General features: G+C 44.1%; 1 protein-coding gene across 2 annotated transcripts; it reads left to right on the top strand.

Moving 5' to 3' along the window:
• The first annotated feature begins 8,774 nt into the window (after window positions 1–8,774).
• On the top strand, window positions 8,775–23,561 carry LOC120542803 (lectin-like). 2 transcript variants are annotated; one of them, XM_039775471.1, is made up of 6 exons: window positions 8,775–8,880; window positions 16,552–16,628; window positions 18,173–18,255; window positions 20,415–20,549; window positions 20,657–20,768; window positions 23,398–23,561. In XM_039775471.1, the coding sequence occupies exons 2-6, from the start codon at window positions 16,568–16,570 to the stop codon at window positions 23,466–23,468; spliced, it is 462 nt and encodes a 153-aa protein (XP_039631405.1). In that variant the 5' UTR covers window positions 8,775–8,880; window positions 16,552–16,567; the 3' UTR covers window positions 23,469–23,561. The 2 variants fall into 2 exon arrangements, with proteins under 2 accessions (XP_039631405.1, XP_039631404.1); XM_039775470.1 differs by having other exon boundaries at window positions 18,155–18,255.
• Window positions 23,562–26,877: the final 3,316 nt, after the last annotated feature.

Raw genomic sequence — 26,877 nt, 5'->3', positions numbered from 1 at the left:
GCGTGACCATCATCATCAGGTCCTTCCATGAAAACCCTAAATACAAAGAGGACTGTTTGACTTATGTTGGGTAGAATGCCAGAGTGGACTGGGCTGGTGGTCTCTTGGTCTGGACCCCCCTACAGATTTTATTTTTTTTCTCCAGCCTCTGGAGTTTTTTTTTTTTTGTTTTTTCTGTCCACCCTGGCCATCAGACCTTACTTATTCTATGTTAATTAATGCTGACTTATGTTTATTTTTTTATTGTGTCTTCTATTTTTCTATTCATCATTTTGTAAAGCACTTTGAGCTACATTTTGTTTTGTATGAAAATGTGTTATATAAATAAATGTTGTTGTTGTTATCTGTTGGAGAGACGATTGCAATGCATGCGCCATTTACTGTAGTGACTGGAGAGACACACTGGCAGACACACTGGCACTTATCCTTTCATTAAAGTGGATGAGTGCTGCCAATTGCTTTGATTGTGTTAGGAGAAGCAAACACTGAAAACTGCAGGTAGCCCCTCATCGGTCAGTTCATGGCTTCCAGCAAAGCAGGCATGATGTAATGAAGCTCGGCTGAGATGTTCATGTCAGCCAGGGACCTGGGGCCTCACGTATGAACGGTGCGTACGCACAGAAATGTTGCATACTCCTGTTTCCACGTTCACATCGCGATGTATAAAACCTACATTTGGCGTAAAGCCACGCACTTTAACATGGTACCTCATAGCTTGTCGTACGCAAGTTCTGTGCTCGGTTTGGCAGACTGGCGGCACCCAGCGTCAAAGCAGTGCTACTGTTCCTGTGTGGTTACTCTTTATTTTATAAATACACTGAAACTAACCGCATATTGTTTATTAGTGTAACGCATCTGATTGTAATTAACTTGTAACAATATAATGGTAGAGGGAACAGCCATAGTATTCCAAATACCATAACTGCTTTAGTGTTGTTACTCTCACTGCACCTCCTCCTCCTCTTCTTCTTCTTCTTCCAGATCCTCCCGTTAGGAGTTGCCACAGCGGATCATCTTTTTCCATATTTCTCTCACTGCACCACTCGGAGTATTTATATCACTGTATCTGAGTGTGAATCACAGCAGCAGCTGATCAGAAAGAGAATTATCGGTATACAGCTTTAAGGACACGCTGTCTCAGCCACTGCAAAACGTTTTAAAGCCTTTCCTGTACGGACCTCGCGGTTCACAAACAGTTTCATCCCAAGAACTCTAAACGCACTCAATCAATTGCTCCTTGTAGATCTGTTAGGACTTATAAGTACAATCACCTCACTGTAAACTTGCACTACAGTTATAATATCTCACAACCTGAGCCACTTTATAAAGCGCGTATTTACATATGATGACGAGATCATTTCTAAGGTGAAATGCAGCAAAATATGTTTGTTAAATTATACACATAAAACTTGAACTTCATTTAAATAATCTATATTCTTCACTGGGAGTGTCGTGAAGGATAGAATAATTAAACATGTACTACGAAGATATTTCAATGTTCCTTAAACGTTTTGAAGAATCGGCTAAGCTTACAGATGGCTTAACGTCTATTACAGAGCTGATTGTGTGGCGATCGGTTACTTGGGGAAAGAAAAGCAAGGACTCTTGGGCGTACGCCAATATATATTGAATATAAAACAGAAAGAGAAAATAACAACACAGCTAAAAGCATGCGACAAATTTCGGCAAAAGTTAAATGCTTGTGTCATGAGCACGGCGGCTATGCAGTGTCTACACGGACGTGGCCATCCACCGTGATAAGCTACCTTACTGACGGGCGAAGGAGCCACTGATTCTTCTTCTGCCCAGTGCCACCACAAGCCTAGAGCCGCCCCTGAGTACTGCTGCAATAAATTATTTCATCGAAGTGAAACTCATGTTTAATAACGTGCTTTAACTCCTATCATCATGAAAATGACATCAGGTATACATCTCAGTATTTCAGTTATTCAGAGAGCTGTAATATCACGAATGTCATGGACTCTGTGACCAGTCGGAGGAAGAGAGCCGGTTTAAGAAGCAAGTAGTGATTCACACACATAGAGCACATACGAGTAGAAGATCAAATACAAAACAAAGCATTTAACGTGCGACTTTAATTACGATGTGATTTGAGAAACTGGTTAATTAAATGATTTTAAGATGACGTTTATGATGTTCTACTTTAATGACAAAATAAACTACGTGATTAAAGTGGAAATGTCGAGATTGAAGTTGACATTTCGTGCTTTTTCCTCACCGTGTGCCTTTTTTTCTCTGTACCCTAATAAGCTTTCATATGACACTCAGACAGTGGGCTACAACCCCTTTTCACGGCGACTTTGATATGTGACTTCTTTTTTATTTCCGGCACTGTGCGATTTTGTGAATGTGAGCTTTCAAGTTTCTCCAACACGCTATGTCACTCGATCAACTTCCTTTTGTTGATTATTCCACGGTTTATTTGAACAAATTGTATGTTTTTCATTTGCCTCCACTTGGTATTCGCTGAAATTCTTATATTTTCCCGTCTTTTCCCATTGTCTTTTCACAGAAGGCTGAGCTTAAGGGCGATTTATATTGATTTGCATATTCAAAGAGGCGTAATTCTGGGAGGAGTTGGGGCGGGACATAAAGCGCGCACGGCGTTAGTTTTCACGCTGATCGGGATTTATGTAGCGGAAGGGCGTGGAAGTTGGAGTTCGCACAGATTTCTGCATCTGGATTTTTCTGTGCGTAAGCACATTTCGGCTTTAGTACTTACGCCATGTTAGAGTGCGAGTTCTACACACGGCGTTATACATGAGGCCCCTGAGAAGTGACAACAGGTGACAGACATAAACTGTTTAAGTAAAAATGTTCTTCAGTGTAAATAAGAAGCATCCGCCCTCTTTAAAGGGACAGTCTGTGTGTCGTCACTTTGGAGGTGTCACTTAGTAGTCACGTTATCACGCATTACAATGGCAACTCGGTATTATGAATTATTATACGTGTGAGTCGTCATTTGTCAGCTTCTCCTAAATGTTGCGCAGGCCTGGGTCAGAGCTGCCATAAATCGACGCGCGATTCTCCTACCAAGCCCCCCAAGGTCTCTTTTACAAATCCTGACGTTCTCTTGGGAAGCTGCAAACGCACATTTCAAGCCTCTTCTTATAGGTATGCAGACTTTATAATTGAGACCCCCACCACCCCCAGTGCTAAAGAGGTGAGACCAACAGGGGGCACCGGCATCTGAATGAAGCGCGTCAGCTGTTTGGACCCTGAAGCCGTTGTGTTAATGCACGTCTTACTTCTTACCATGGCGGGGGTCTCATGTTCTTATCGAGATGTTGGTAAACCTTTCCTCAGATTCTGTAGTGGGGCCCGTTCCCCCAATGACTGAGGCTGTAAAAGAGTGTTGAGTGAAGAAGAGCCCCTCGCTTTAAAAGACATCCCCCCAACACACACATCTGACACATCCACTGTGTAAAGAAGCATGATGGACATGTGGACACTGGGGAGCTCTGCTCATTTGGGGGTCTCTCCTTTTTAAAGTCAAAATAGAAGTAAGGGATGCAGTGATTTGAGGGAGACCACCAGGAATGAGACTGCAGCCTAATTATGCCCATTTTCTTGCTGCAGGGTGGTCTTTAACGGTTGCTGTGTCACAGAGCCCCACTGGAGTCAGACACCGAGTCTGTGCCAATGCTGAGCTGATGGGCAGAAAGGGCAGCCGGAGGCAAAATGAAAGGAGAAGTGCCAGGGACAACATGTATGGGCAAATGTCAGAGCGTGGCAGACTGAGGGGGGCCTGACAGGGGACTGCAGGGTTTTGTCTTTTTTGTTTCTTACTTTTACGTTCTCCTCGTGTTTTTTTGGTATTAAACTGCTGTATTTTCAATGTCTTTACAGCTTTGTGGCTAGTAAACGCCTAGTATATAGCGCCTTTTACAGTGGTCACTCCAAATGGCCTGCTTATTGATACAGTGGGACAGGCCTTGTATTGTCTGCCGGACCTCCGCTCAACGCTGTGTGGATTGTTACTTGCAGCTCAGTCAAAATGTCCACTGGTCTCGGGTGCCAAAGGCACTTATGATGCAAATGAAACCCGCGGAGCTGGCAGGTTTTACTGGTGAAGATGGTGCACGTCGCTAAGGCCATGTTTGGAAAAAAAGTCCTCACAAATAAATCAAGCAGTCCTAATGACAGAAAGAAAGAAAGAAAGGCCTCTGTGGTAACAGATACCCAGCGCTGCAGGGCACAGGCAGGGCAGATACGTGCGGTTTGCATGACTTGTGTTTAAGCCAAGCTAAAGATGAACGAGTTTTGTTTGCCATCTAAACAGCCGGACTGGACACACAGGCACACTGCGCCAAAGTCAACAGGCCTGCACCAACCTGCTCTGTTTGAGAACTGGGCGGACGCGGGTGCCACAGCCACCTGCCAGGCGACAAGGGAAGCAGCGGCACGGCACTCGGCTGACGGGGACCCCGCATCAGAGGCATCACTAGGATCAAAATTTAAAAAAAAAACATAAAGCACGAAAAACAACATCACATTTTAAGGCATGGAAGATAAAAAGCCCGTGTCACCCATGGCTTGATGTGATCAGGGCAGAAAGGGAGACGTGCTGCGGGGACAGCCACCTGCAGTTGAAAAGGACCCGGGCAAAGGGGTCTGCCAGTTATAAATACCTGGGGGTCTTTCCAAACATTAGCTTGGGTTGGCTGAGTCCAGAATATAGGTTTGGCATTTTGGTCGACCACTGGGACGACGCCACAATAAACAGACCAGGAAGGCCAGCTGAACTGCAAGATGAACTCACTGGAGACAACGACAGAAAAAACAAAGGGGACAAAATCAGAGCCAAGACGACCAATGCTGCTCAGCCTCTCCCTAAGGAGTCGTCCTGGACCGTCTTTTATCACCATGGTGGGCTAGAGGACCTGCTGGGGCCTCCGGCTGTCAGACTGTGGAACATCATGAAGATCTTTGAGAGGGTGGTCCCAGACTGTAAGAGTCCTCCTGTGGTAGACCACTGCAGTCTGCCTATCACACAAACAGTTGGAATGGAAGGTACAGTGATCTGTCTGCTCCACAAGGCTTCTTCTCAAATGGCCAAAGCTGGCAGCACCGTGAGGTTGATGTTTCTTGAATTTCTCCAGATCCTTCAGTACCATCCAGCCCTCCCTATTAAGGTGTCACCTCAGAGATATGCAGGTGGATGAGCCTAGGGGGTCCTTGATGATGGACTATCAGTCACAGCTTGTGAGGCTCAAGGACTGTGTGGGCAGCATTGGAGCACCACAAGTAGCAGGCCTGTCACCATGTCTCGTCACTCTGTACACCTCTGACTGATAATATGACAGCAGGTCGGGTCACTTCAGAAATTCTCCGATGAGACAGAGCAGAGGGGTCAGGGGGACAACTTTGTTTCTTGGTGCAACTAAACAGCAGGAACTGGGAATTGAACTTCACCACACAATAAAGCCTCTGTGTCCAGTCACCATTCAGGGGGTGGGTGTAGAGGGGGTCAAGATCAATGACAGGCTGGACTGGTCTTGGAACACCAGAGGAACTGGAGAAGAAAGAGCAGGGCAGACTTGATCTTCTCAGGATACTGTGGGTAGTGAGATCCTCCAGGTCTTCTACAACTATGTGATGGCCAGTGCCACTTTCTACACTGTGGTGTGTGTCTCTTCACACACTTGTGCTGAATGAATTCTTGGCTCAGTGTTGGTGTGTCACAGAGAGGATGTGCAGTATTGTTTATAATGGCACTCAGTTTCGGCTTCATTCTCTGCTCCACCTTTATCTCCAGAGTCTGCCCTTTTAATGAGCTTGTTGTTTTGGTGGTCCTCTCCTGAAGTGATGTGACCAGCCCACCGTGGCCATCACAGAGTTACTGAAGATGTGAAGGGCGTGTTCCCCACATTAAAGGAGCTTGGTCTTCTAAGGAAGAGGAGTCTGCTCAGTTCTTTTTCACCAGTTCCTCTGTGCTGCAAGACCAGTCCAGTCCTGTCATTGAAGTGGACCCCCAAGAACTTTTAGCCGCACCACCTCCACATCAACTCCTGAATGGTGACCAGACTTAGGAGCTCTTGGGTTTGGTGAGAGTCAATGACCACTTTGTTGGTTTTACTGATGTTTATTCTCCAAGTTGTCCCCTTGACTCGTCTCCCTTGTCTCATCCCCTTCATCAGTACACCCCATAAGTACTGAATGACCTGAGAATGTCTGCAGGTTACCTGATCTGCTGCCGAGGTGCACAGAGTGAAGACAAACAGAGACAGGCCTGTTTCTTGTGATGCTCTCCAGTGTTCCTCGGTCCTCATCAGAGTCACAGTCGGTCCTCTCGAGCCTCGGTGCTGTAGAGTTAGACAGAGAAGGGCGGCTATGTTAAACAGCAGCAGGTCAATTCTGTCCCATACAAATCTCTCTCCCTATAGCAAATGTCCCACTTCAGTTATGGAAATGTGCATCTGATGGCCAATGAAGCCATTGCTATGGCTCAGGCCTCAGTGATATGGTGACAATAAGATAGGACGAGTTGTTTTATAGGTGCATGACATGATGGCCTTGCACAGAGCAGGTGGCTGTTCCTGTGAACAAAAACCCAGCAAAGTGCGTGACCTTAAAACACGGGTGCGCACACGGAGGTCTGATTGGGTTCAATGGGTGAAGGAGAGCAAAGCAGACAAATAACTTGGAAAGATCACCGCAGCTAATTATTCAGTCAACAGAAATCCTGAAAAAAATGCAGATTAATGCCAGGTGATGGCACTTAAATGGCTTCATGTGACAATATGTGCAGGTCATGGGGTGTCACCAGGGGCTAAAGACAGGGTGCACTTTCTTTGTCCATCCCATGAGACTGCATTTGTAAACAGAGTGACCAAGGTCTTTGGGTATCACAGTGTCCCCCATAACGTTTGGGACAAAGACATATTTTCATCTTGATTTGCTCCGCAGTATACAATTAAACACTTCAGATATTGCGACTAAAGCATGCATTACAGACTTTCACACAAGGGGATTTGCAGACATTTTGGTCACACCACACTTTTTCTATGTGGTTCAGGGGGGCACCATAATGTTTGGGACAACTGGCGTCACATATGTTTGTGATCCCTCAGGTGGGCTTCATAAGAAGTCTTCATGTCATAATTCTTTATTCCAAGAATTAATAAAATAACAGTGGGAGATCTAGCTTTTAGTTACAGGACCCCCTAAACTGTGTAGTGGTCTGCCTGCTGCTATAAGAGATGCCCCTTCAGTCTCAGCTTTAAAAGACTCACGACTTTAGTTTAGCACACCCTGACTAGAGCTGCTGATTAATTAGCACTAAAACATAATATGGTAGTTCTAATTTGTTACTAACCCTCACCTATTCTGTTCCTCTTCTCGGTAATATAATGTGGCACTTGGTGTCACAGCCCACCTGCCAAGTTGTTCTGCCTGCCAAGGTAAAGTCATCCTGATGGAGGATCACAGGAATTGTGGGGTTGAGGGGTCCTGTCATCGGATTGGCTGGCTCACCGCTGTCTCAACTGTGGAACGGCCAATAAGGGAGGCAGCTTGATGGCCGAGGTCTCCAGGACTCTGAACAAATCCAAAGCATATTATGGTATATCATCTACTGTTAAATTCTGCTCTGTACTTTTTTAATTTTTTATTTTTATACTGTATTGAGTTTTACTTGCGTTCTGTTCTCTGTGTTGTATTGACCCCCCCCCCTTCTTTTGACACCCACTGCACACCCATCCTACCTGATAAGGGGTCTCTCTTTGAGCTGCCTTTTCCGGAGGTTTCTTCCATTAGTTTTTTCTCGTCTTCTTAGAGAGTCAAGGCTGGGGGGCTGTCAAGAGGCAGGGCCTGTTAATGCCCATTGCGGCACTTCTTGTGTGATTTTGGGATACACAAAAATAAATTGTATTGCATTGTATAAGATACCTCGGCCTGCTTCTCGCCTTTGGAGTCTGCAGCTGCCATTGTTCACCTTGAGGACAAGAGCTGCGCCAATGGAAGTCAATGAAACCATCATGTGGCCATTGGAGACTTTGGTAAAACCCAAAACAAGCAAGAGCTGAACATGGCAGCATGAGGGGCTTGGCAGAGCATCACCAGTGAAGAGCCTTGGCGCCCAGTGGTGTTGATGAATCACAGATGTCAAGCAGTCATTGAATGTGAGGGATATGCGACAAAGTCCTAAATATGACCACAGTTTTAATAGACCTGTCATTGCTGTGTGCCAAACATTAAGGTGCTCGAAAACAGGGAGGGCCGTGTAGAAAGAGTGTGGTGTGACCAAAATCCCCTTAAACAAAAGTCTGCAATGTGCACTTTAATCATGATGTCTGAAATGTCTAATTTGTAATTTTAAATTAATGGGGCAGAGGAAGAAATCAAGGAGAAATGTGTCTCTCTCCCCAACATTATGGGGGGCTCTGTCGTGAGCAATGGAACGCAGCCAATGGCACAGTGATCAAGCTGACTGGCTCAGCGCCCGGCCTGCGGCACATCTGAAGTCAAAATTTCTTTGATCTCATCTAACTAGTTGCCTAGTGAAGGTTATGGTGGTGAAGCTTTGCTTTCCATGATTTTTATGCAAAGCAGTGGCAATAAAAAGATTCCCAAATGTGAGAAAACAACAGGGAAACAAGAGCTTTAATCCCTAGTTTAACAAGTGGGCAGTGGCCACCTTAAAATTGGAAAATGCCTGCCACTTAGTCAAAGTATTCACGGCTCATTTGACTTGAAGTGCTCCTCCAGGATGTTCATGTTGACACTTGGCACATGAGAAGAAGTAAACCAACGTCATGAGCCCCAGACCTCTTCAATGCAATAAAAAGCACCCAGAGAGCTGAGGACTCCAGACTGGGCAGAGAACCACCAGAGCACCGCACCAAGCCAGCAACACAGGTGAGTAGCAGCCCGTTTCTATCTCCGTCTCTTCAGTCTACTGTTGAGATAAGCTTCATAAAAAACAGTGACAGCAGCGAGGAATTTGCTGAGGGTGTGTTGACCCCCACTAGACCACCATACGTACACCCTGAGACGTATCGGCAGTGGGAGTCAAATCAGGTGGCGCCTGTTGTAACATGATGAGCTAAAGTGGGAAGTCTCCCTGTCAGGACGGCCTCTCACCTTACAAGTTGTAACATCACATGCAGCCTGCCGCAGACGCTCTCGGGGGCATAGGGAGGGTGCAAAGCAAAGTGTCAGTGATCTCTCCATCAAATCAATCCTTATTTATTTTAAGGCTTTTTAACAGCAAAGTGGGGTCCTCAGTCAGGGCTGGAATTGCAGGACAAAGTGGGCACTAGAGAACAAGGACAGGGACTGACAAGAGCATGAGCACAACATGGAAGCAGCACACCTTTGGAACACCACATGTGACTGACCACCCAGTGCGTTAGATGATAAAAGTATACAACAATGCCACATACGATTAAAGAGTGGGATGGAATCTTAGCGTTGACCCCTTTGTTTAATCGGTCAAAACAACATACATGTGATCGCATGTCGATTACTGCATATCGGAGCCAATGTAGGAGTCACAATGTCATCTCCAGCATTGTCTTTTTGATCTTCTTGGTGAGGCTGGCAGCACGTTTAGTTGGCATGACAAGGCATTCCAATCCCCAGCAATTTTCTTCAGCTGTTGCTGGGGCTCGTGTGCCTCAATGGAGTCTAGAAGTTGGGTTACAAGTCATATAAGAGGGGCCAGACAGAGAACAATCCACATGGTGACCCTCTAGGATGTCTAATATGAAGTAAGAGAACCTCATGTGGACCACCCATACTGGAGTGGGGTGCACACAGGGGGGTTTAGTCACTAGTCACATCTTTCCTGCTACTCAAAACAGACATGACCCAACAATCAGAAGTCCTGGCACTGTGACACTTTATCGTCTGGTGTCAAGGCGCTAGCGTGACGGCCATGGGAGCTTCACAGACTGATGATGACACCACGTCTGTAGATGACACGTTTGGTGGTTACAGCACAGAGCTGTGATGTTGAGGTGAGACTTTGTTACTGTTATTGCTGGTCTGACATACACATACACATAAACTTAACTGGGCGCCAGTGTAAGGATTTAAGAACTGGAGTTATGTGTTTGTATTTTCTTATTCTTGTAATAATTCTTGCAGCAGCATTTTGAATTAACTGGAGGCTGAATAAAGAACAGTTTGAACAGCCAGTGAACACCGCATTGCAGTAGTCAATCCTACTAGAGATAAATGCATGAATTAATTTCTCAGAATCCTGTTTATTTAGAAAGCGCCTTAATTTTCCAACATTTTTAAGTTTGAAGAAACCTGATTTGGACAACTTATGATGTGCGCTTTAAATGACATGCTAGAGTCAAAAAGAACTCCTAGATTGCGGGCTGATTCAGTAAAATGAATGAAGACTCCAACTGAGTTATGTGATGACAGAGTATTATTGTGATCAGCGTCACTCCCTCCTACAATTAACATCTCTGTTTAAAGACAAGTCGTTCTCATCCAGCCACTCCTTTAATTCACTAACACAACTAATTAAAGACAACATCAGAGAAACTTCATTTGATCTAAAAGAAAAGTAGAACTGGGTGTCATCTGCATACGAGTGAAAATTAACATGATGTGTCCTAATGAGAGATCCCAGTGGAAATCTGTGAAGTGACAACAGTGACAGTCCGAGTACTCAGCCCTGCGGGACACCATATTGAACTTCTGTGTATAATGATGGAGTCCTGTCAGCACATTTCTGTACGTGTTGGAATCGATTTGATAAATAAAAACTAAACCAAGCGAGCACAGTCACTGCCTGTGAGCCCAACATCATTTTCTAGCCTGTGCAGTAAAATCAAATGGTCAATGGTGTCAAATATTGCACTTAAGTCCAACAACATCATTACACTCCACTCTGCCATTCACAAGGCATGGAAAACGCAGAACGCCTCCTAGAAATGTTGTGTCTTCTTTGTGCAGTGTAAGTGTGGATAACAGGTGGGATCAGGTAAAGGTGGGAAATGAGGGCTCACACATTGAGGTGGCCTGTGTCAGGCATCAACTGTGCCTTTGTAAATTGAGTGCAGGGTCACATGATGGAAAGTGACCAGTTCTGTTAGTCTGGTGGGATGCAGGCCAAGCAAAATGACATGGAGGGGCAACATCACAGGGTCTCTGATTATACCTGTTTAAGATGCCCCCAGCCTTTCTGTGCCACACTCAAGCATCAAGTCAGCAGCCCACCCTACAAAAACCCATTAGCACGTCATGCAAGGGGCCAATCAAAACGTGGCCATGTGTCACATGTGTTGGGGGTGTTCAGAACTTGAAGGGTTACATAGTGTTTCTAACCATGCAGGGGTCTTGACTTCTATTTAATTATTTTATTTAAGTCCATATCTGTATGCGCTCATAACTGCCGTTGGTTCATGTCTGATTGTTTTCAGTGATTGCCTTAGCCCACCTGCAGCGACGTTAAGACCCCCAGGGTCTCATTGTGTGGTTTGTTTCAGAGTTAGCCATCCTGTTTGTTTGACCCTTGCTAAGAGAAACATGATGACGTATGTGTGAATTTCTGAAAGAAGCCGGTTGATGTGACAACGACACACACACACACGTCTGAGGAGGTGCAGCAGGGCTTTTGTGTGCGTCTACCAATGAACTCTTGCTGTGCCAGGTCTTTGAGTTATTTACTTACTTATTTGAGTATTCTGTTTTAATTCTGTTTTTGTGAACTGAGAGAGCTGAGAGTCACGTGTGCTTTGCAAACTCTAGAGTCTGTTGAGAGTTGATGGTTTGTTCTGTGGTGTGAGATTTAAATTAAAAAATACATTTTGCTCTTAAAAACTTGGGTTTTGGTTGCCTCTAAGGAACCGTGTGGGAATATTTAAAGCTTTTTTTCCCTTTAGAAGGGTTTTTTGCTTTTTTTTTCGCCCACACAAGAGCAAAAGTAGCTGGGTGTTTGGAAGTGCGCTTGGAAAAGTTACTTGTACTTGTTCTTTTTCTTGTTATCTGTATTTGAATTAGCATCCAGGCGGCAGGGTAGAAAGCAGCAGTAACTGATATCGGCATTTGTAAGTAAATAACCACGTTGTCGTAACAGCGATTCCTTAGTTTAAAGGAAAAGAAAAAAAGGCCGCGGCTGACTTCAAAGCAGTAAAAGGTGGAAACGTGCAGGTAAGCGGCCAGCGTTAAGACGCCATCAGGCACAAGGAGCAGTAGGAGCAAATAAGGTAGTAAAGTTTTATTTATTTGTTTATTTTAGATTAAACAGTCCTTAGCCGTCCAGAGGCAGAACAGTTAAGTGGGCGACAGCGTATTGGTTCATTAATACAAACAGTGCGAGTGAAGAGCTTATAAGTAAGAAGAGCGCAAAGTTAGAAGAGACAGAGAAAAGTAAAGTTAACCTCATAGAAAGGCAAATAGCAGGCAGCTGAGAGGGAGGACAGGAGCTTAAGGGGAAAAGGTGGAAAATATCTGTGGCAGATCTTAGTGTTACCATTTAAGTTAAGGAGCAGCTGAAAGAAGAAGAAATTTAATTTTAAGAAAAAAAAAAAATAGTTAAGGCAGCTTAGTAATCCCAAGTCAAATTTTAATAATGAGGCCAGTGCAATGCAAGTCCTGTTGGATGTTGGACTTTTAGATGATGGTTTGGAAGAGCCAGTTGTCTATGAGGGCTACATCTGCAAGAGATGCCAGCTGATCCAGCACCTCGAGCTCAGGGTCGCTGAACTGGAGGAGGAGTTGGCTGACTTGCGTTGTAATAGAGAATTGGTGGACTTGGCCCAGGTGTCCTTTAGAGATAGTGTGCACCCCTAAGGTGGCGCGGAGGAGATTCCAGACCAGACAGGTAGGAATAGGTGGGTCACGGTCACAAGGCGTAAGGTAAAGGGTGCACACTGTCCGGGGGCATCAACCCCAGAATTAGAAGTGTCTAACCGTTATCATGTCCTGGCGGAGCTGGACGGTGACTCTGATAATTCTGAGGTGGTAGGCAGGGTTGAGGAGCCCCAACGGGCCACCTCAAAACCAGTTCCCAAAAAGAGAGAGGTAGTGATAGTTGGGGACTCAATCATTAGGGGGATTGAAGCGCAGGTGTGCTCCAGAGAGAGAGTCTCGCATGGTGTGTTGCCTTCCGGGAGCTCAGGTGGGAGACCTCCCTGGAAGGGTGGATAGGCTCTTGGCCAGAGCGGGGTGGATCCAGTTGTCATTGTCCACGTTGGAACAAATGACATACATAAGGGTAGTCTGTCAGTTCTGCGATCCAAATTCAAAGAGTTAGGTACCAAGCTGAGGAGCAGAACTGACAAGGTAGTCTTCTCCAAGTTCTGCCTGTGCCACGCCAGTCCAGGTAAGATTGAGGAGATTAGAAGGCTTAACGCGTGGCTCAAATCTTGGTGCAGGGTAGAAGGGTATAGGTTTATGGGGCATTGGGACTCCTTTTGGAACAGATGGGACCTGTTCGCGTGAGGTTACATCTGAACCGGAGGGGCACCAATGTATTGGGGAGGCGTATGTGTAGGCTAGTCGAGGATTGGGGGGGGCAGGGAGTTTAGGACAGGCCAGATTTAGATCTATACATGGAAGAACAAACAATGGTGTAGAAATAAAAATGCATAGTAATGTAAATTTTAAGCAAACACGTAAAGATAGAAGGATTAACACATTAAAAATAGCTTGCCTTAATGCTAGAAGTATCAAAAATAAGGTAAGTGAGTTGGAGTTGTATGTAGCAGAGCATAATTATGATATTATAGCAATAACGGAAACCTGGCTAAATAACAAAGATGGGGATGAGTGTAACATAGAGGGATACACATTTTTAGGAAGGATAGACAGAACAGAAAAGGAGGTGGGGTTGCTGTTTATGCCAAACAGGAATTAAATGTAAGTCATCTTCAGTTGGATGATGAGCCCCATCTTAGTGAGGACATGTGGCTTCGCCTGGAAAATATTAGGGAAAAGGTCTCATTTTAGGAGTGTGTTATAGACCACCCAATTCAGACAGTAATTTCAACACACATCTTTTAGTAATATCAAAAGGCAAGTTTACAGGGGATATTATAGTCATGGGGACTTTAATTATCCAAATATTAACTGGGATAACCTTACAGATGGAGGAGCACAAGAGCAGGAGTTTTAGAAGTAATCAGCGACTGTTTTTAACACAGCATGTTAAAGCACCAACAAGGGGTGAAGCCTGTCTGGATTTAGTATTCTGTAATAATCAGGATAGAATTGAGGGTGTAGAGGTGATTGAACCACTAGGGTCAAGTGACCATAATGTAATACAATTCTCAGTATTTTGTAAGAGTACAGATGCAAAGACTAAAATTGTTAAGTTGAACTTTAGTAGGGCTAATTTTGAGCAGATGCACAAAGTCTAAGTAGGATAGACTGGGATAAGCTTTTAAATGTGGAGACAGTCGAGGAGCAGTGGAACAGGTTTAAAATGTTTTACATGTAATGCAGGACAGATACATACCTAAATTTGGAAGTAATAGGAAACTAAAAAACTCCACGATGGATTAATAAAGATTTAAAAAGAAGTTGCAAAGGAAAAACTGCTGTATAAGGCATATAAGACTAATGACTGCAAAGAGAACCGTAGTGCGTATGAGAACATGAGGGCAACCATTAAGAAGGATATCAGAGAGGCTAAAAGACAGTTGGAGAGGAATATAGCAGATAAGGAGAAAGAAGACCCCAAGAGATTCTTTCAGTATTTTAGTAGTAAAAGAACAGTTAAGGAGGAGGTCAAGTTCATCAGGAATAGTAAAGGGAATTAAAAGATACAGACAATGAAATAGCAGATGCCCTAAACTTACATTTTTCTGAGGTGTTTACAAGTGAGCAAGTGGATAACCTGCCAGAGGTAAACACAACTACTAAGGAGGTACTGAGGGATTTGGAAATTGTAGAGGGAGAAGTGCTGCTCAGATTAAATAAGATGAAATCAAACAAATCACCAGGCCCAGATAATATTTATCCTCGTGTTCTTAAGGAGGCTAGTGAGTACATATATAAACCCTTGACACATATTTTTAGGAAGTCACTGTGCACTGGAGAGATTCCAAAGGACTGGAAAATGGCAAATATCATCCCATTATATAAAAAGGGTGACAGGGCAGATCCAAGCAACTATAGGCCAGTAAGCTTAACAAGCATCACAGGAAAATTAATGGAAGGAATTATTAAGGATAAGATTGAGCAACACATGACAAGGACAGGAGTTATTCTGAACAGTCAGCATGGGTTCAGAAGAGGGAGGTCGTGTTTTACTAACATGTTGGAATTCTATGAGGAGGCAACAAAAGGATACGATCAAAGTGGAGCTTATGATATTATTTATCTGGACTTTCAGAAAGCATTTGATAAGGTGCCACATGAGAGGTTGGGCATCAAGTTAAAAGAAGTGGGAATTCAGGGTGATGTTTTTAGATGGGTGCAGAATTGGCTCAGACACAGGAAGCAGAGGGTGATGGTGCGAGGAACCTCATCAGAACTGGCGATGTTAAGAGTGGTGTTCCACAGGGGTCAGTGCTAGGGCCGCTGCTATTTTTAATATATATAAATGATTTAGATAGGAATATAAGTAACAAGCTGGTTAAGTTTGCAGATGATACCAAGATAGGTGGATTAGCAGATAATTTGGAATCCGTTATATCATTACAGAAGGACTTGGATAGCATACAGGCTTGGGCAGATTTGTGGCAGATGAAATTTAATGTCAGTAAATGTAAAGTATTACACATAGGAAGTAAAAATATTAGGTTTGAATACACAATGGGCGGTCGAAAATCGAGAGTACACCTTATGAGAAGGATTTAGGAGTCATAGTGGACTCTAAGCTATCAACTTCCAAACAGTGTTCAGAAGCCATTAAGAAGGCTAACAGAATGTTAGGTTATATAGCACGATCTGTGGAGTACAAGTCCAAGGAGGTTATGCTCAACCTTTATAATGCACTGGTGAGGCCTCATTTTGAGTCCTGTGTGCAGTTTTGGTCTCCAGGCTACAAAAAGGACATAGCAGCACAAGAAAAGGTCCAGAGAAGAGTGACTAGGCTGATTCCAGGTCTACAGGGGTTGAATTATGAGGAAAGATTAAAAGAGCTGAGCCTTTACAGTTTAAGCAAAAGAAGATTAAGAGGTGACATGATTGAAGTGTTTAAAATTATGAAGGGAATTAGTACAGTGGATCGAGACTTGTATTTTAAAATGAGTTCATCAAGAACACGGGGACACAGTAGGAAACTTGTTAAGGGTAAATTTCACACAAACATTAGGAAGTTTTTCTTTACACAAAGAATGATAGACACTTGGAATAAGCTACCAAGTAGTGTGGTAGACAGTAAGACGTTAGGGACTTTCAAAACTCGACTTGATGTTTTCTTAAAGGAAAGAAGTGGAGAGGACTGGCGAGCTTTGTTGGGCTGAATGGCCTGTTCTCGTCTCGAGTGTTCTAATGTTCTAATCCCCAAGGGGCAAAATTTTCTTTTCGCATGACCTTGGGGGGTCTGAGTGTAGGGTCAGCCATTGTACAGCATTATACATTTAATGACTCCATTTCTGTTCTGCTTTTCTTTTCTAGATTCCTGAGCACAGTGATGGCTATAATGCTCTCCTTATTACTGGTCAGTTTGGCCGTGGGCCTCAGCGCAGCAGGAGGTAAGGCTGGATGGACATGAAGCTAAAGAAAGACATTCACATTGTCACGGCACGGGCAGGCCTGCTGAATGAATGGGGGAGGACCTGAGACGGCCAGAACAGAACAGGGCAACCTGTGGGCCGCTGGGTCACATGACACCCCCACACACACAGGTGAACACGCCCTCTGCATGGACAAGGAGGGGTGTGATGGTTAGTCGTTAAGATTTCAGAAGGGTGATCAGTTGGTCGATTTATAATGAGTCACACGTGTAATGGCGTCTTCTCAGATTTTCGGAGTTCTCTGCCCCTGCTTTGACACTTGTTTTGTATTCAACGATGCCACACAAGGAGAATGAGGACCCGCACATTTCCTGAGGTCACATTGCCTTTCACCCACTCGGTAAACAACATGTTACACACATAAATCAAAGACCACTAAAACAACAAGCAGAAGTTCATGACCAGAATGTGAACAACAAATTAAAATGGTGGACTTCAGCATTTCCAGGTTTCTAAAAAATTATAGACAGCTTAAAAATATCAAATTTCACCCCCCCCCCAAAATAAAAATAGCCCAGTGCCTGAGGAAGACAAAATTACACATTGGAAAGTAGTAGGCAGTGGGGGGCTTTGGTACATACCATCAAAGATTGAGTCGGAGGGCTCCTCGAGATATTTCAGAGTTATAGAATGGGTGAAAAAAATAGCTCAAAACACTTCACTGATTTTTTTAAAAAGTAGCCCAAAAAAACGCGACCCATGAAAGCCCACAAGGTAAAGCACAAGATTTGGGCCATAAGATGACATGACAGAAGGTGTATGGCAGATGTAGTTGGCACAGTTCTGCCATCATAGATGGGTGACTACCAACAGGGAGCAGTTTTGAAAACCTCAGCCACTGTTACGGAAGCTCCAGTATGACAGAAAGCAGAAGAACCGGAGCATTGGAGTCTAAAGCCTCTTTATTGGACTGCAAGGGAAACTGCAGCCACTAGGTGGAGTTCAGTTCTAAAGCACTTAGGAGATTCTCACCAGACGAGGGTCTTTAAAGGCTCCTTCTAATAACGGCTCCCTGACATTGGAGTCATGTGATGAGAAGGACAACAAATTGTGGACAATAACCTGCCAAGCAGAGGGGTGGACATTTGGCATCAGACAGGCCCAGTGGAACCGCATGGGTTTTGATTTAATATTTTGTTCCTCTTTGTTTTATTCATTTTCTTGTGCTGTTATTTGAAGTAACTGAACAGCTTTTTGGCCTCTTTTACATTTATTCTGTGAATGCCCCTTGCATCCACAAAGTCCTGTCTCAGTGTTACCCTGGTGCCTGCAGTTGGGCCCCCAAGAGAAATGCAGAGGTTCAGTAGAAATAAAATGTAAACTCAAATGTTCCTGGTCACTCAGTAATGTGAGCCGTACCAGCTGAGGCCACAGTCAAGCGGTGCTGCATCGGGCAGCAGCTGTTAATTCACTTAAATGTGTAAAAGTGCAGAATTCTAATATAATCTAACAGCTTTCATCAATTCACGATGTCTAATTTTCAGATGTGTCCTTCTGTCAAGGCTCCTGCGAACAGGGATGGTCGACCTTTGCTGGCCGATGCTACCAGTACTTTCCAGTGCTGAAGACCTGGATTGATGCTGAGGTAACATCTCGTTCGGAGGGCTCTCACCTTTGAAATTGGGAGGCGGAGTCCATACAGGATATCTCAGAACTCTGTACTGCCATCAAGTGGTCGGAGGATTTGTGAGGTGCTTCCCCTCTGACCTCCACCCAATCTTAAGACCTCCCACTACAACTCCATGATGGCATGAAAGCATTAGCCCAGTCCTAGTAGGGTCCAAGTTGCTCCTATTCCCTTACAATTCTATTCATTATGTAGACCTTAAATGAATGCCATAAATCTCACACTCGTCCCACTCTGTCAGGGTGGACTTCTACTGTAGTTCAACACTTTCTTTTACATTCTATAACCCGCAGCAACTAGACAAGAAGGAGAAGTAGTTACACATTTAGTCACACATTATAGAAAATAGGCCCAAAATATAAGCAGAATACAAATGTGAGTGCTACTTAAAAGAATACAACCTGATAATGGGCTGGCAGGTAGGCAGTCATCCGCCTTAGTCTCTGGTCCATGTTGGTCTTTGTTCCAGTGTGGTCCAGCATGACCCTTGGATGTAATTGCCGGCAGCATGGCCTGTCTCAATATGGCTGCCGAGAGAGAGAGAAATTCTTTGTTACTCCGTCTCTATGTTTGTTCGGCTTCAGTGATTTACCCCCCGGAGCAATGGGATATAACAGTGCAAGGCGGCTCCTCAATCATTCATTCTATCCACATGACTTGGCCTCATTTTATCCCCAGCCAGACTGCCCTTTCATTTTAGCCCACCAGTAATCTCCCAGGCTAACTGACCAGTCAGTTCCTGAGATTTACCATTACTAACTTTAACCTGCAGGGAGTTCTAAAATATTTGTTTTTTAAGTACACATTTTAAATCACATTATGACACGGTCCTCATGACACCCCGACATGATGTTGACCCTTCCTACTGGCAGACTGTTGTAAGGTCATGTATGTGCCCAGTAGCACCCCCTGCTCCTTACCATACATGATGTCACAGCCTGTCCTGTCTTTATGTCATAAAAATAAAACTATTTCCTTAGGATTCTAATTTGTCAAAGGTAGCCTACAAGTGGCTGTACAGTTAGGGTCACTGAGGAATAAGTACAACTAAGCCATGCAGTAGTTGTAGAAGGTGTTTACATCACATGTTCTACTTCTGCTAGATGTTTCTCTTAGTGTACCCTGACTGAATGACTGAGGTGGGCCTACCTGAGGCCTGGCTCTCTTGGGTACCTTTTAGCACAGGTCCAGTGGTACGTCTGTTTTTGGCTCAGGTGCTCCTACTTGATTACCCTTATAGTAGACCTTCTGACTTACAGTCAGCCATCTCTCACTGTGCTATTCCTGAATGTAAATTATGCTCCAGGGCTGTTGACAGGGACACCAAAGTGAAACAAATTTTCCATCAAAGTGTCATGGATGCTCTGCGTAGGCAAACAAGTGGCAGTGACAACTTCAGCCCACATCAAGGCCCTGACACTCAAGATGACTGCCATCTTAATTGCTGTACAGCTCAAGTGCCTTACCCACAGGCCATGAAAACAGGGTGACCAAGCAGTTTAAATGTCATGGGATGGTCCCACGTAACAGACCAAGAGTTAAGTGACGCATTTTTAATAAATCACCAGAAAAGAAATTCAAAATCTATTCAAAAATGTGCGATTACAAACCATTATAAACCATTAATTGATTATCACCCCTGCCTCAGCCCACAAGCAGGTATGACCCCCACATCCCGCCTCATGTTAGCATTAAGTGTGTGCCTACAATATGCCCGTCTATCCCAGCAGGCCCAGCGTCAGCTCTAACAAGCAGGTTCTCACATGTGGACATTCACAGGACTTCTCATTGTGCTTCCATTATTGATTGCCAGCAGACCTAAAGCTACTTTGGAACTCTGCAGACCTCACGCTGAGCACACCAGCTCTATCTGTAGTTGAGGACACCTCACTTCAAAGTAACAAAGGACAGGTAGTGACACAGCTGGACTGGTCTAAAACCCTTCCACAAAAAATATCATGCCAAAGAACTGCTGCTTTAGGGGTCTCTACAAATGAAATGGTGTCTGGGCACCAATAATGACCACATGCTTTTCTTTTCTTTTTTTGTTTTCTTGCTGCCTGTTGCATACTTCTTGCTGGTTTAACACGGACCCTCTCTATCGTCCGTCCCCTTAGGTTCATTGCACCAGCATTGGAGGAAACCTGGCATCAGTGCATAGCAGCGATGCCAACCAGTTTATCACCGGCCTGATTAAAAGCAAGGATGCCTCTGGCCCCATCACCTGGCTCGGTGGCTCCAACTGTGTGAGGGTAAGCAGACCCCCCTTTGTGTTTAGCTGAGTGCTTCGAATGGGTGTGGACCACCCTGGAGGTGAAGTGCAGGGCTCACCAGGTAACACAATGCTTGTATTTTCTAGGATTCAACATGGCTCTGGACAGACGGATCCAAATGGGATTTCACAAACTGGAATGCAGGTGAACCCAACAACGTTGGAGGTGTGGAGAAGTGCTTCCACACTAACTTTGCAGGTAATCCATACTTGTTGTGTCAGGAGCAATGACTCTGATGTTCATCAGGGTCCGTCACTGTAATGTTGGTCAGCTTTAATCTCAGTGTAACATACTGTTCTAACTTGGAACTGAACGCCAAACCATGGCTTACCTGAGGCCTGAGTAGTTTATTCATAGGCAGTACATTTGTTACACTTGTTTTTTACTATTAGTTGTTGTTAGTATTTATTTATTACTATCTATTTCAAATTATTATTAGCTACTCCCTTACCTATTATTTATTTTTTCTTTACTTGTATATAGTACAGGATCGTTGTGTCCTATCTTGCACTTGTCCTGTGTTGATATAAACGTTGTGCCACGGTGGTCCTGTTATTGTCACTGTATGCTGCAATACAGTGTATGGATGGTGTGACAATAAAGCCACTTGACGTGACGTAACTTGGCCTTAAATAGGACAGAATATATGTGTGTGAGTGGTGGCAACAAGAGGGACAATCCTGAAGATACTCATGTAAAACATTCAGGAATACTGTAGGTGTGAAGAGCAAACCTTGAGCAAAGTGCAAAGGTGGTTGAAGATGAGGGAGAGCAGGTCATCGGCCTTCAGAGTCCTCGCTGAGCATAGCAGTCCATTTGAGCGTCACACACACAATGAGCTTTGAAATGTAGTTGCACAATGACAGATGAGTCTAATGCAAAAAAAAAAAACACAGACAAATAACAAAAGCCGTGAAATCTTATGGCTTCAGTTTGAGATATTTATCTAACATAAATCATCAACATTTATTTAAAAATAAAATAACAATAAACAAGAGTATGACTCACTCCTGTACTGACTCATCCTTAAGTTATATGATGAAAACCTCACATCTGAATCATTGAATGGGCAGCATAGTGTGGGCTTGACAAGAGTGGGCCCTCTGACAGATTGGCTCCCTGTCCAGGTTTGGGTTCTTTTTTGCACCTGATGCTGCCCTGGGTGGGCTTTGGCCCTCCCACAACTGAACTGATCAAGTAGTTTTGTTAAGGAATGGTTTTGTGGGGCCACAACAGCAAGCAATGCTGTCTTACACCTCCAGGAAATTCTCACACGACTCGCATCTCAATGACATTGAACTGGAGACTCCAAATTGGCCCCAGATGAGTGAATGTACCTTGTGATCGGTCAGCCACCCCTGAACCCATAAGCTTAGATGAGGCAAGTTTTGAAAGTGCACAAATAAATGAAACAATCTCTTAACCCTTGTCAGTGAAGGAGCAAGGCCATCAGCCTCTCTTTGTCATGTATTAAGATGACAAAGGAGCCTTCACACTCAGCAAATAAGGTGCATTAGTCACATCCACTACTCATCCAGAACATCCAAAGTGTGTATGCCATTCCCCACTTTAATTGGTGATAGTTGCTGAGCTGGACGGATTAGTCCATCAGATAGATAGATAGAATAGAGTGAAAGGCACTATATAATAGATAGATAGATAGATAGATAGATAGATAGATAGATAGATAGATAGATAGATAGATAGATCTTAATTTGTCTTCAGGAGAAAATTGGCAGAAGACAGCCACCTCCAAGATGCAAACCTGAGGCTTATTCATCAACTTCTGAATTTCCAGAAGCTCCATGGCCAGTGAAGAGAGAAGACCCCTCTAGTCAGGGCCATCTTAACACATGGGCACACTGGGCAGTTGCCCGGGGGTGCCCACGTTTTTTCTGATGCCTATGTATGTTTCTGTTTTGCTATCAAAACAGGGGCCACAGTGCTCTACTTTGCCCGGGGGCCTATGATGCTGTTAAGATGGCCCTGCCTTTAGTGTGTCTTTGATCTTCTCTCAGTGGGCTGTACCTGGTACACCTCAACAGCTATGAACATCCATATTATAACTCCAAACCACCTCAATCTGGGAGCTAAACGGTTCTATTGATGGGACTTTCCAGTTCCCTGACTTCCTCTGCCATATTGAGAGTGAAGCCAACAACCCTGTGTAAGAACCTCAGTTGGGCGGCTTGTATTGCAATCTCGTTCTTGCAGTCGTCACACAGATCTCGCATCCGTATGCAAGAAAAGCGATGCTGACTTAGCTCCTGCTTCACTGCCACAAACCATAAAATTACAAAGACCCAAAGAATGTCATGGCGCCCCTACTCTCACTCATCTAGAAGAGCCTGAGGTGTCTGAACTACTCCACCTGAGATAGAGGATCATTAATTTTGACTTTGGAGTGCATAAGCTACCTCTGTCACAGGCCACCTTATTGCTCCTTATAGCTACGGTGAGAACTTGCTGTCCAGGCCATGCTGTCCTCCTTGCCTGTAATAATTTCTTCTATGTGACCTACTAAAAATAAAAGGGAAGTACCCCATGAATGGTGAGCTCCCTGCTGTGATGTAAAAGAACCCAGGATGCCTTTCCATTACTACAGTCTGACGTCTCGAGGCTGCTGGTCAGCACTCCTCACTCTACCTGACTGGCAGGTCACCCCACTCTCTTGTAAGTGACCACATGCAGTTAAAGGGCCTGCCAGTAGGCCGTTGATTTTTTTGAGGTATGGTAAGACAATATTTCACCTACTTATGCTTTCTTGCACTGAAGACATTTCCGGCCCTGGTGTAATCCTAGGCTCTTTTCTTGGTTTCTCTTTCAGTTCAAGGCGGCTGGAACGACATCAACTGTGCCTCACAGTATCCATTCATCTGCGTGAAAAACATCAAATAAAAGAAGGAATGGTGGAGTGATTTGTAGTCTGTTCAGATGTGCATACTGCAATACCTTCAGGCTGTTACTAAATTAAAGTATTTTTGGCATTCATCCTGCTGTTGTAGAGTCTAATTTATCCTAAATCTTAATCCCCTCGACAATCAAAGCACAAACAATCAGGTCTTCTTCCAGAGTGAACAAACCACACCTTATGATACGCACCTTGCTTTTCTCGGCCTGCTTTGTGACTAATGTGCCACTTCACAATACAACATAAATAAAGTTCTGGAAAGATCAGCAGTAGCCACACACAGGTGGCTATGATTAGTGGGTGGTCATCTTGAGGAGGACAGACTACAGAGATGAAGAGCACCACAATGCAACATGACAACACATACTTGATTAATTCTAGTGTGAATAAAATCCCACCGAGGGTGAGCAGCAGGATGGGACACACGAAGGTATGGGTGTCAAGTGCATGGACCGTCTGGTGTCTGTGAAGCATCCTGAACTAAAGCTGGTGTAACATGAAGGTGGTCCTCCTGCTATAGAAGAATAAAAAACATTTACACAAGTGCAGTACCAGGAGATGCTATTGTCTAAACACTCTCCACAGCACACTTACCCATAATCCTCTCTCTCAGGTCACTCCTGGGCAACTGTAGGAGGCTGGGCTCCTGACATGAGCATGAGAAGAAGAGGAGCACTGGGGTGTTGTGATTACAGACACGTTTATGTTGTATATATGTCATGATTGCTGATTTCCTTCTCTTGTATTCAGTTGTACAGTATTTTATTATTTCTACATGAACATTTAGTATTTTTGTGGTTTTAAAATGTTACATTTATTGTTACATCAACGATGCCATCTCGCTATTTTGACATGGATTCGTGTTGCAGGTGTCCCCGTTTTGCTCTTAATTTTCATGTTGTTTACTGCAACGTGACATCACCACATGTGCAGAAAGCCATTGGATACGTCTGAAAGCAAGCGTCATGTGCTTTTTGTTTGTGTTAAACTTTTGGTCAGAGATTTTCCTTGTTAGTTCTTGTATCCAGCGGGGGGCGCTAGCTCCCTTGTTGGAATGAGTTCTTTTTTAATTGTGGCATGTTACAGAACCCAAAACTATCATCTTCTATGATACGCTAGTGTGGCGGTTCATTTGTCTGTCCAGGATTTTAAATCACCAGGAGCTCACAAACCGTTTGACCTATTGACCTGAAATTTGGTCCACATATACTACGTGACGTCTACCGTTCGCTTTCAGAGTGATGATTGACCTCCAAGATTATTCCTCTTTTTATTTTTATTTTATTTTATTGTAGAATCAACTCTCAGCAGCGGCCAGCAGGGTGGCTGAGCGGTACATGCATACGAGCATCATTCTCATCCTTACCACTTTCCCCATCACTTCCTCTACCTCTTCATATCTTAAATCGTTCTTGAGGGAGATTGAAGACTTAAGTGAAAATTTAAAGAAAACATACTAAGTAATCGCAACGCAAACACTGACTTAATCAGTTTTAACGTGAAAAGATGATGACAGAAGAAGAGAAGACGCGGGCCGCTAGGGTGGAGAAAAGAAAAGCTGCTCAGGAAGGAACAAGTGCATCAACCTCTGAGCAAACGAATGATAAACGTACAGAGAAAGAAAAAGTATGAGAACTAGGAATGGTCAAGTCAAGTGTATTCACTGCACGTTATCGTTATAGCAGTGCACCATTACTGGTATAAATATAATATAAAAAGGCGATACCCCTCTTAGTGATACGACGGTACGAAATCACACAGGAGAAATAACTTTGCTTTCTTTAAAGACGGTTTACGCGGCATAACAGATGAAGGAAACCATGACAAGACCTTCGGGAGTGGGAGCCCGGTGAATAGAGACCGCCATTTTTGTCGCTGCGTTGGAAGGATTGTCAGGATCGGATGACATTATCTTTCATCCTTCCATCGGCTTCAAAGGTGTGCCAAGACTTTATACTTTCTTCATGTGCCGGCCCCTCTTAGGTGAATCATGCCATTCTAACAAGGCACAGAGGACACAGTTTCATGCTGAGTTTGACACACAGAAATAGTACACAAAGCCCATTTTGTAGTTGTCCCTGTCTTGTCTTCTAATGCTTGCCTAGCAGTTGTAAATGATGAGCCCCTGTGTGCTAAATCTGTGTTAGCTGTGCATGTGAGTAGAAAGAAAAATAGATTTACAAAAAATGTGTACAGAGCAGAGTGAAATATTAAACATATACACTTATCACAGCTCAGTTTTCCGACTTCTCACAGTCCTTTTTGAACTCGATGTTTTCTCTTCATTTTGGTTCTGACAAACGATGAATTCTTGCCTTCTAGCCAAGGACCATCAGCCTGCCTCTAGACTATGAATTCTTGCTGCTCCCATAAATAACTCTTCTCATCTCCTGCTCGTTTCCTCTGTTTCTACACATTTTCCATGAAAGCTCACCAAAGAGACGGGTGGATTTCCCACAGCTGAAAGATTAGGAGAAACAGAGAAAGCCTCAACAGAGCCCACGTCTGGCAATGCACGCAATGAAGTTTGGCTTTACAGGTTCCTACGGTCATTTCAGGGGAGAGACTGAACCTGAGACCAGGTTAGCGGAAGACGCCTATGAAACCCCAAATATCTCGCTCACCTACGACGGACATTGTTGCCAGTCTGACAGTGGTAGTGCTGCCTCGCAGTTAGGAGACCCGGGTTCGCTTCCCGGGTCCTCCCTGCACGGAGAGCGTTTTGAGTAGTAAGAAAAGCGTTATATAAATGTAAAGAACTATTATTATTATTATTGTTATTAAGTCAGACTGCCCACATCAACTGGTAACGAGTTTCAACATCACCTGGTAACGAGTTTCAACACCACCACTCAGAAAAATAAAAGAACTGAGCCCAGTGGGTCCTCTGAGGACAAGCAGAGTCCTCTTTGAGAGCTTTTGGAATCCTGGAGCTTCCTTTGAAGGTCCCATTCAGCTGGAGGCATCTCATTACCGATGACACAAGCTGCGTGAAGAACACGGCGTGCCAATTGGCACCGGGCCACATGCCACAGAGCATCATAGAACGTGGGGAATTTCAGGGATGTGTCCTGAGAAAACAACAGAGCCAGGGAGTCATGGCAAAGATGATGTGATTATGTTTACTCTCTTAGAATAAATGAACATGGAAAGCAAATACTGGCAACTCAGCTCCGTTTGGACAGAAAAAAAAACAAAATCAAATGGGACGTTTTACACGGAGCCTCTCAGCTGATTGTACGCACTTAAATGGAGTTGGCTATCTGCTTAGTCACTGGCCACAGAAATCGTTCTTTACATTTTTTGGTTAAGGATATATATGTGTTACTAAGGGACTGGACCGTCTGGGACCGCATGGAGACTGCATGATGCCACCCAGGGTGTATAATTCTTTGT

Source organism: Polypterus senegalus, chromosome 13 (genome assembly GCF_016835505.1).
Source record: "Polypterus senegalus isolate Bchr_013 chromosome 13, ASM1683550v1, whole genome shotgun sequence".
NCBI classification, from domain to species: Eukaryota; Metazoa; Chordata; class Cladistia; order Polypteriformes; family Polypteridae; genus Polypterus; species Polypterus senegalus.
Note: the sequence above shows the minus strand (reverse complement) of the source record. Positions and strands in the feature narration are given on the sequence as shown.

What these genes read in the sequence shown, in the direction of transcription:
- LOC120542803 (XM_039775470.1), top strand. Translation starts at nt 16,568, where the DNA reads ATGGCTATAATGCTCTCCTTATTACTGGTCAGTTTGGCCGTGGGCCTC. An exon ending in AGACCTGGATTGATGCTGAG is followed by an intron (nt 18,256 to 20,414) that starts GTAACATCTCGT and finishes CCGTCCCCTTAG; the next exon opens with GTTCATTGCACCAGCATTGG. An exon ending in GTGGCTCCAACTGTGTGAGG is followed by an intron (nt 20,550 to 20,656) that starts GTAAGCAGACCC and finishes TGTATTTTCTAG; the next exon opens with GATTCAACATGGCTCTGGAC.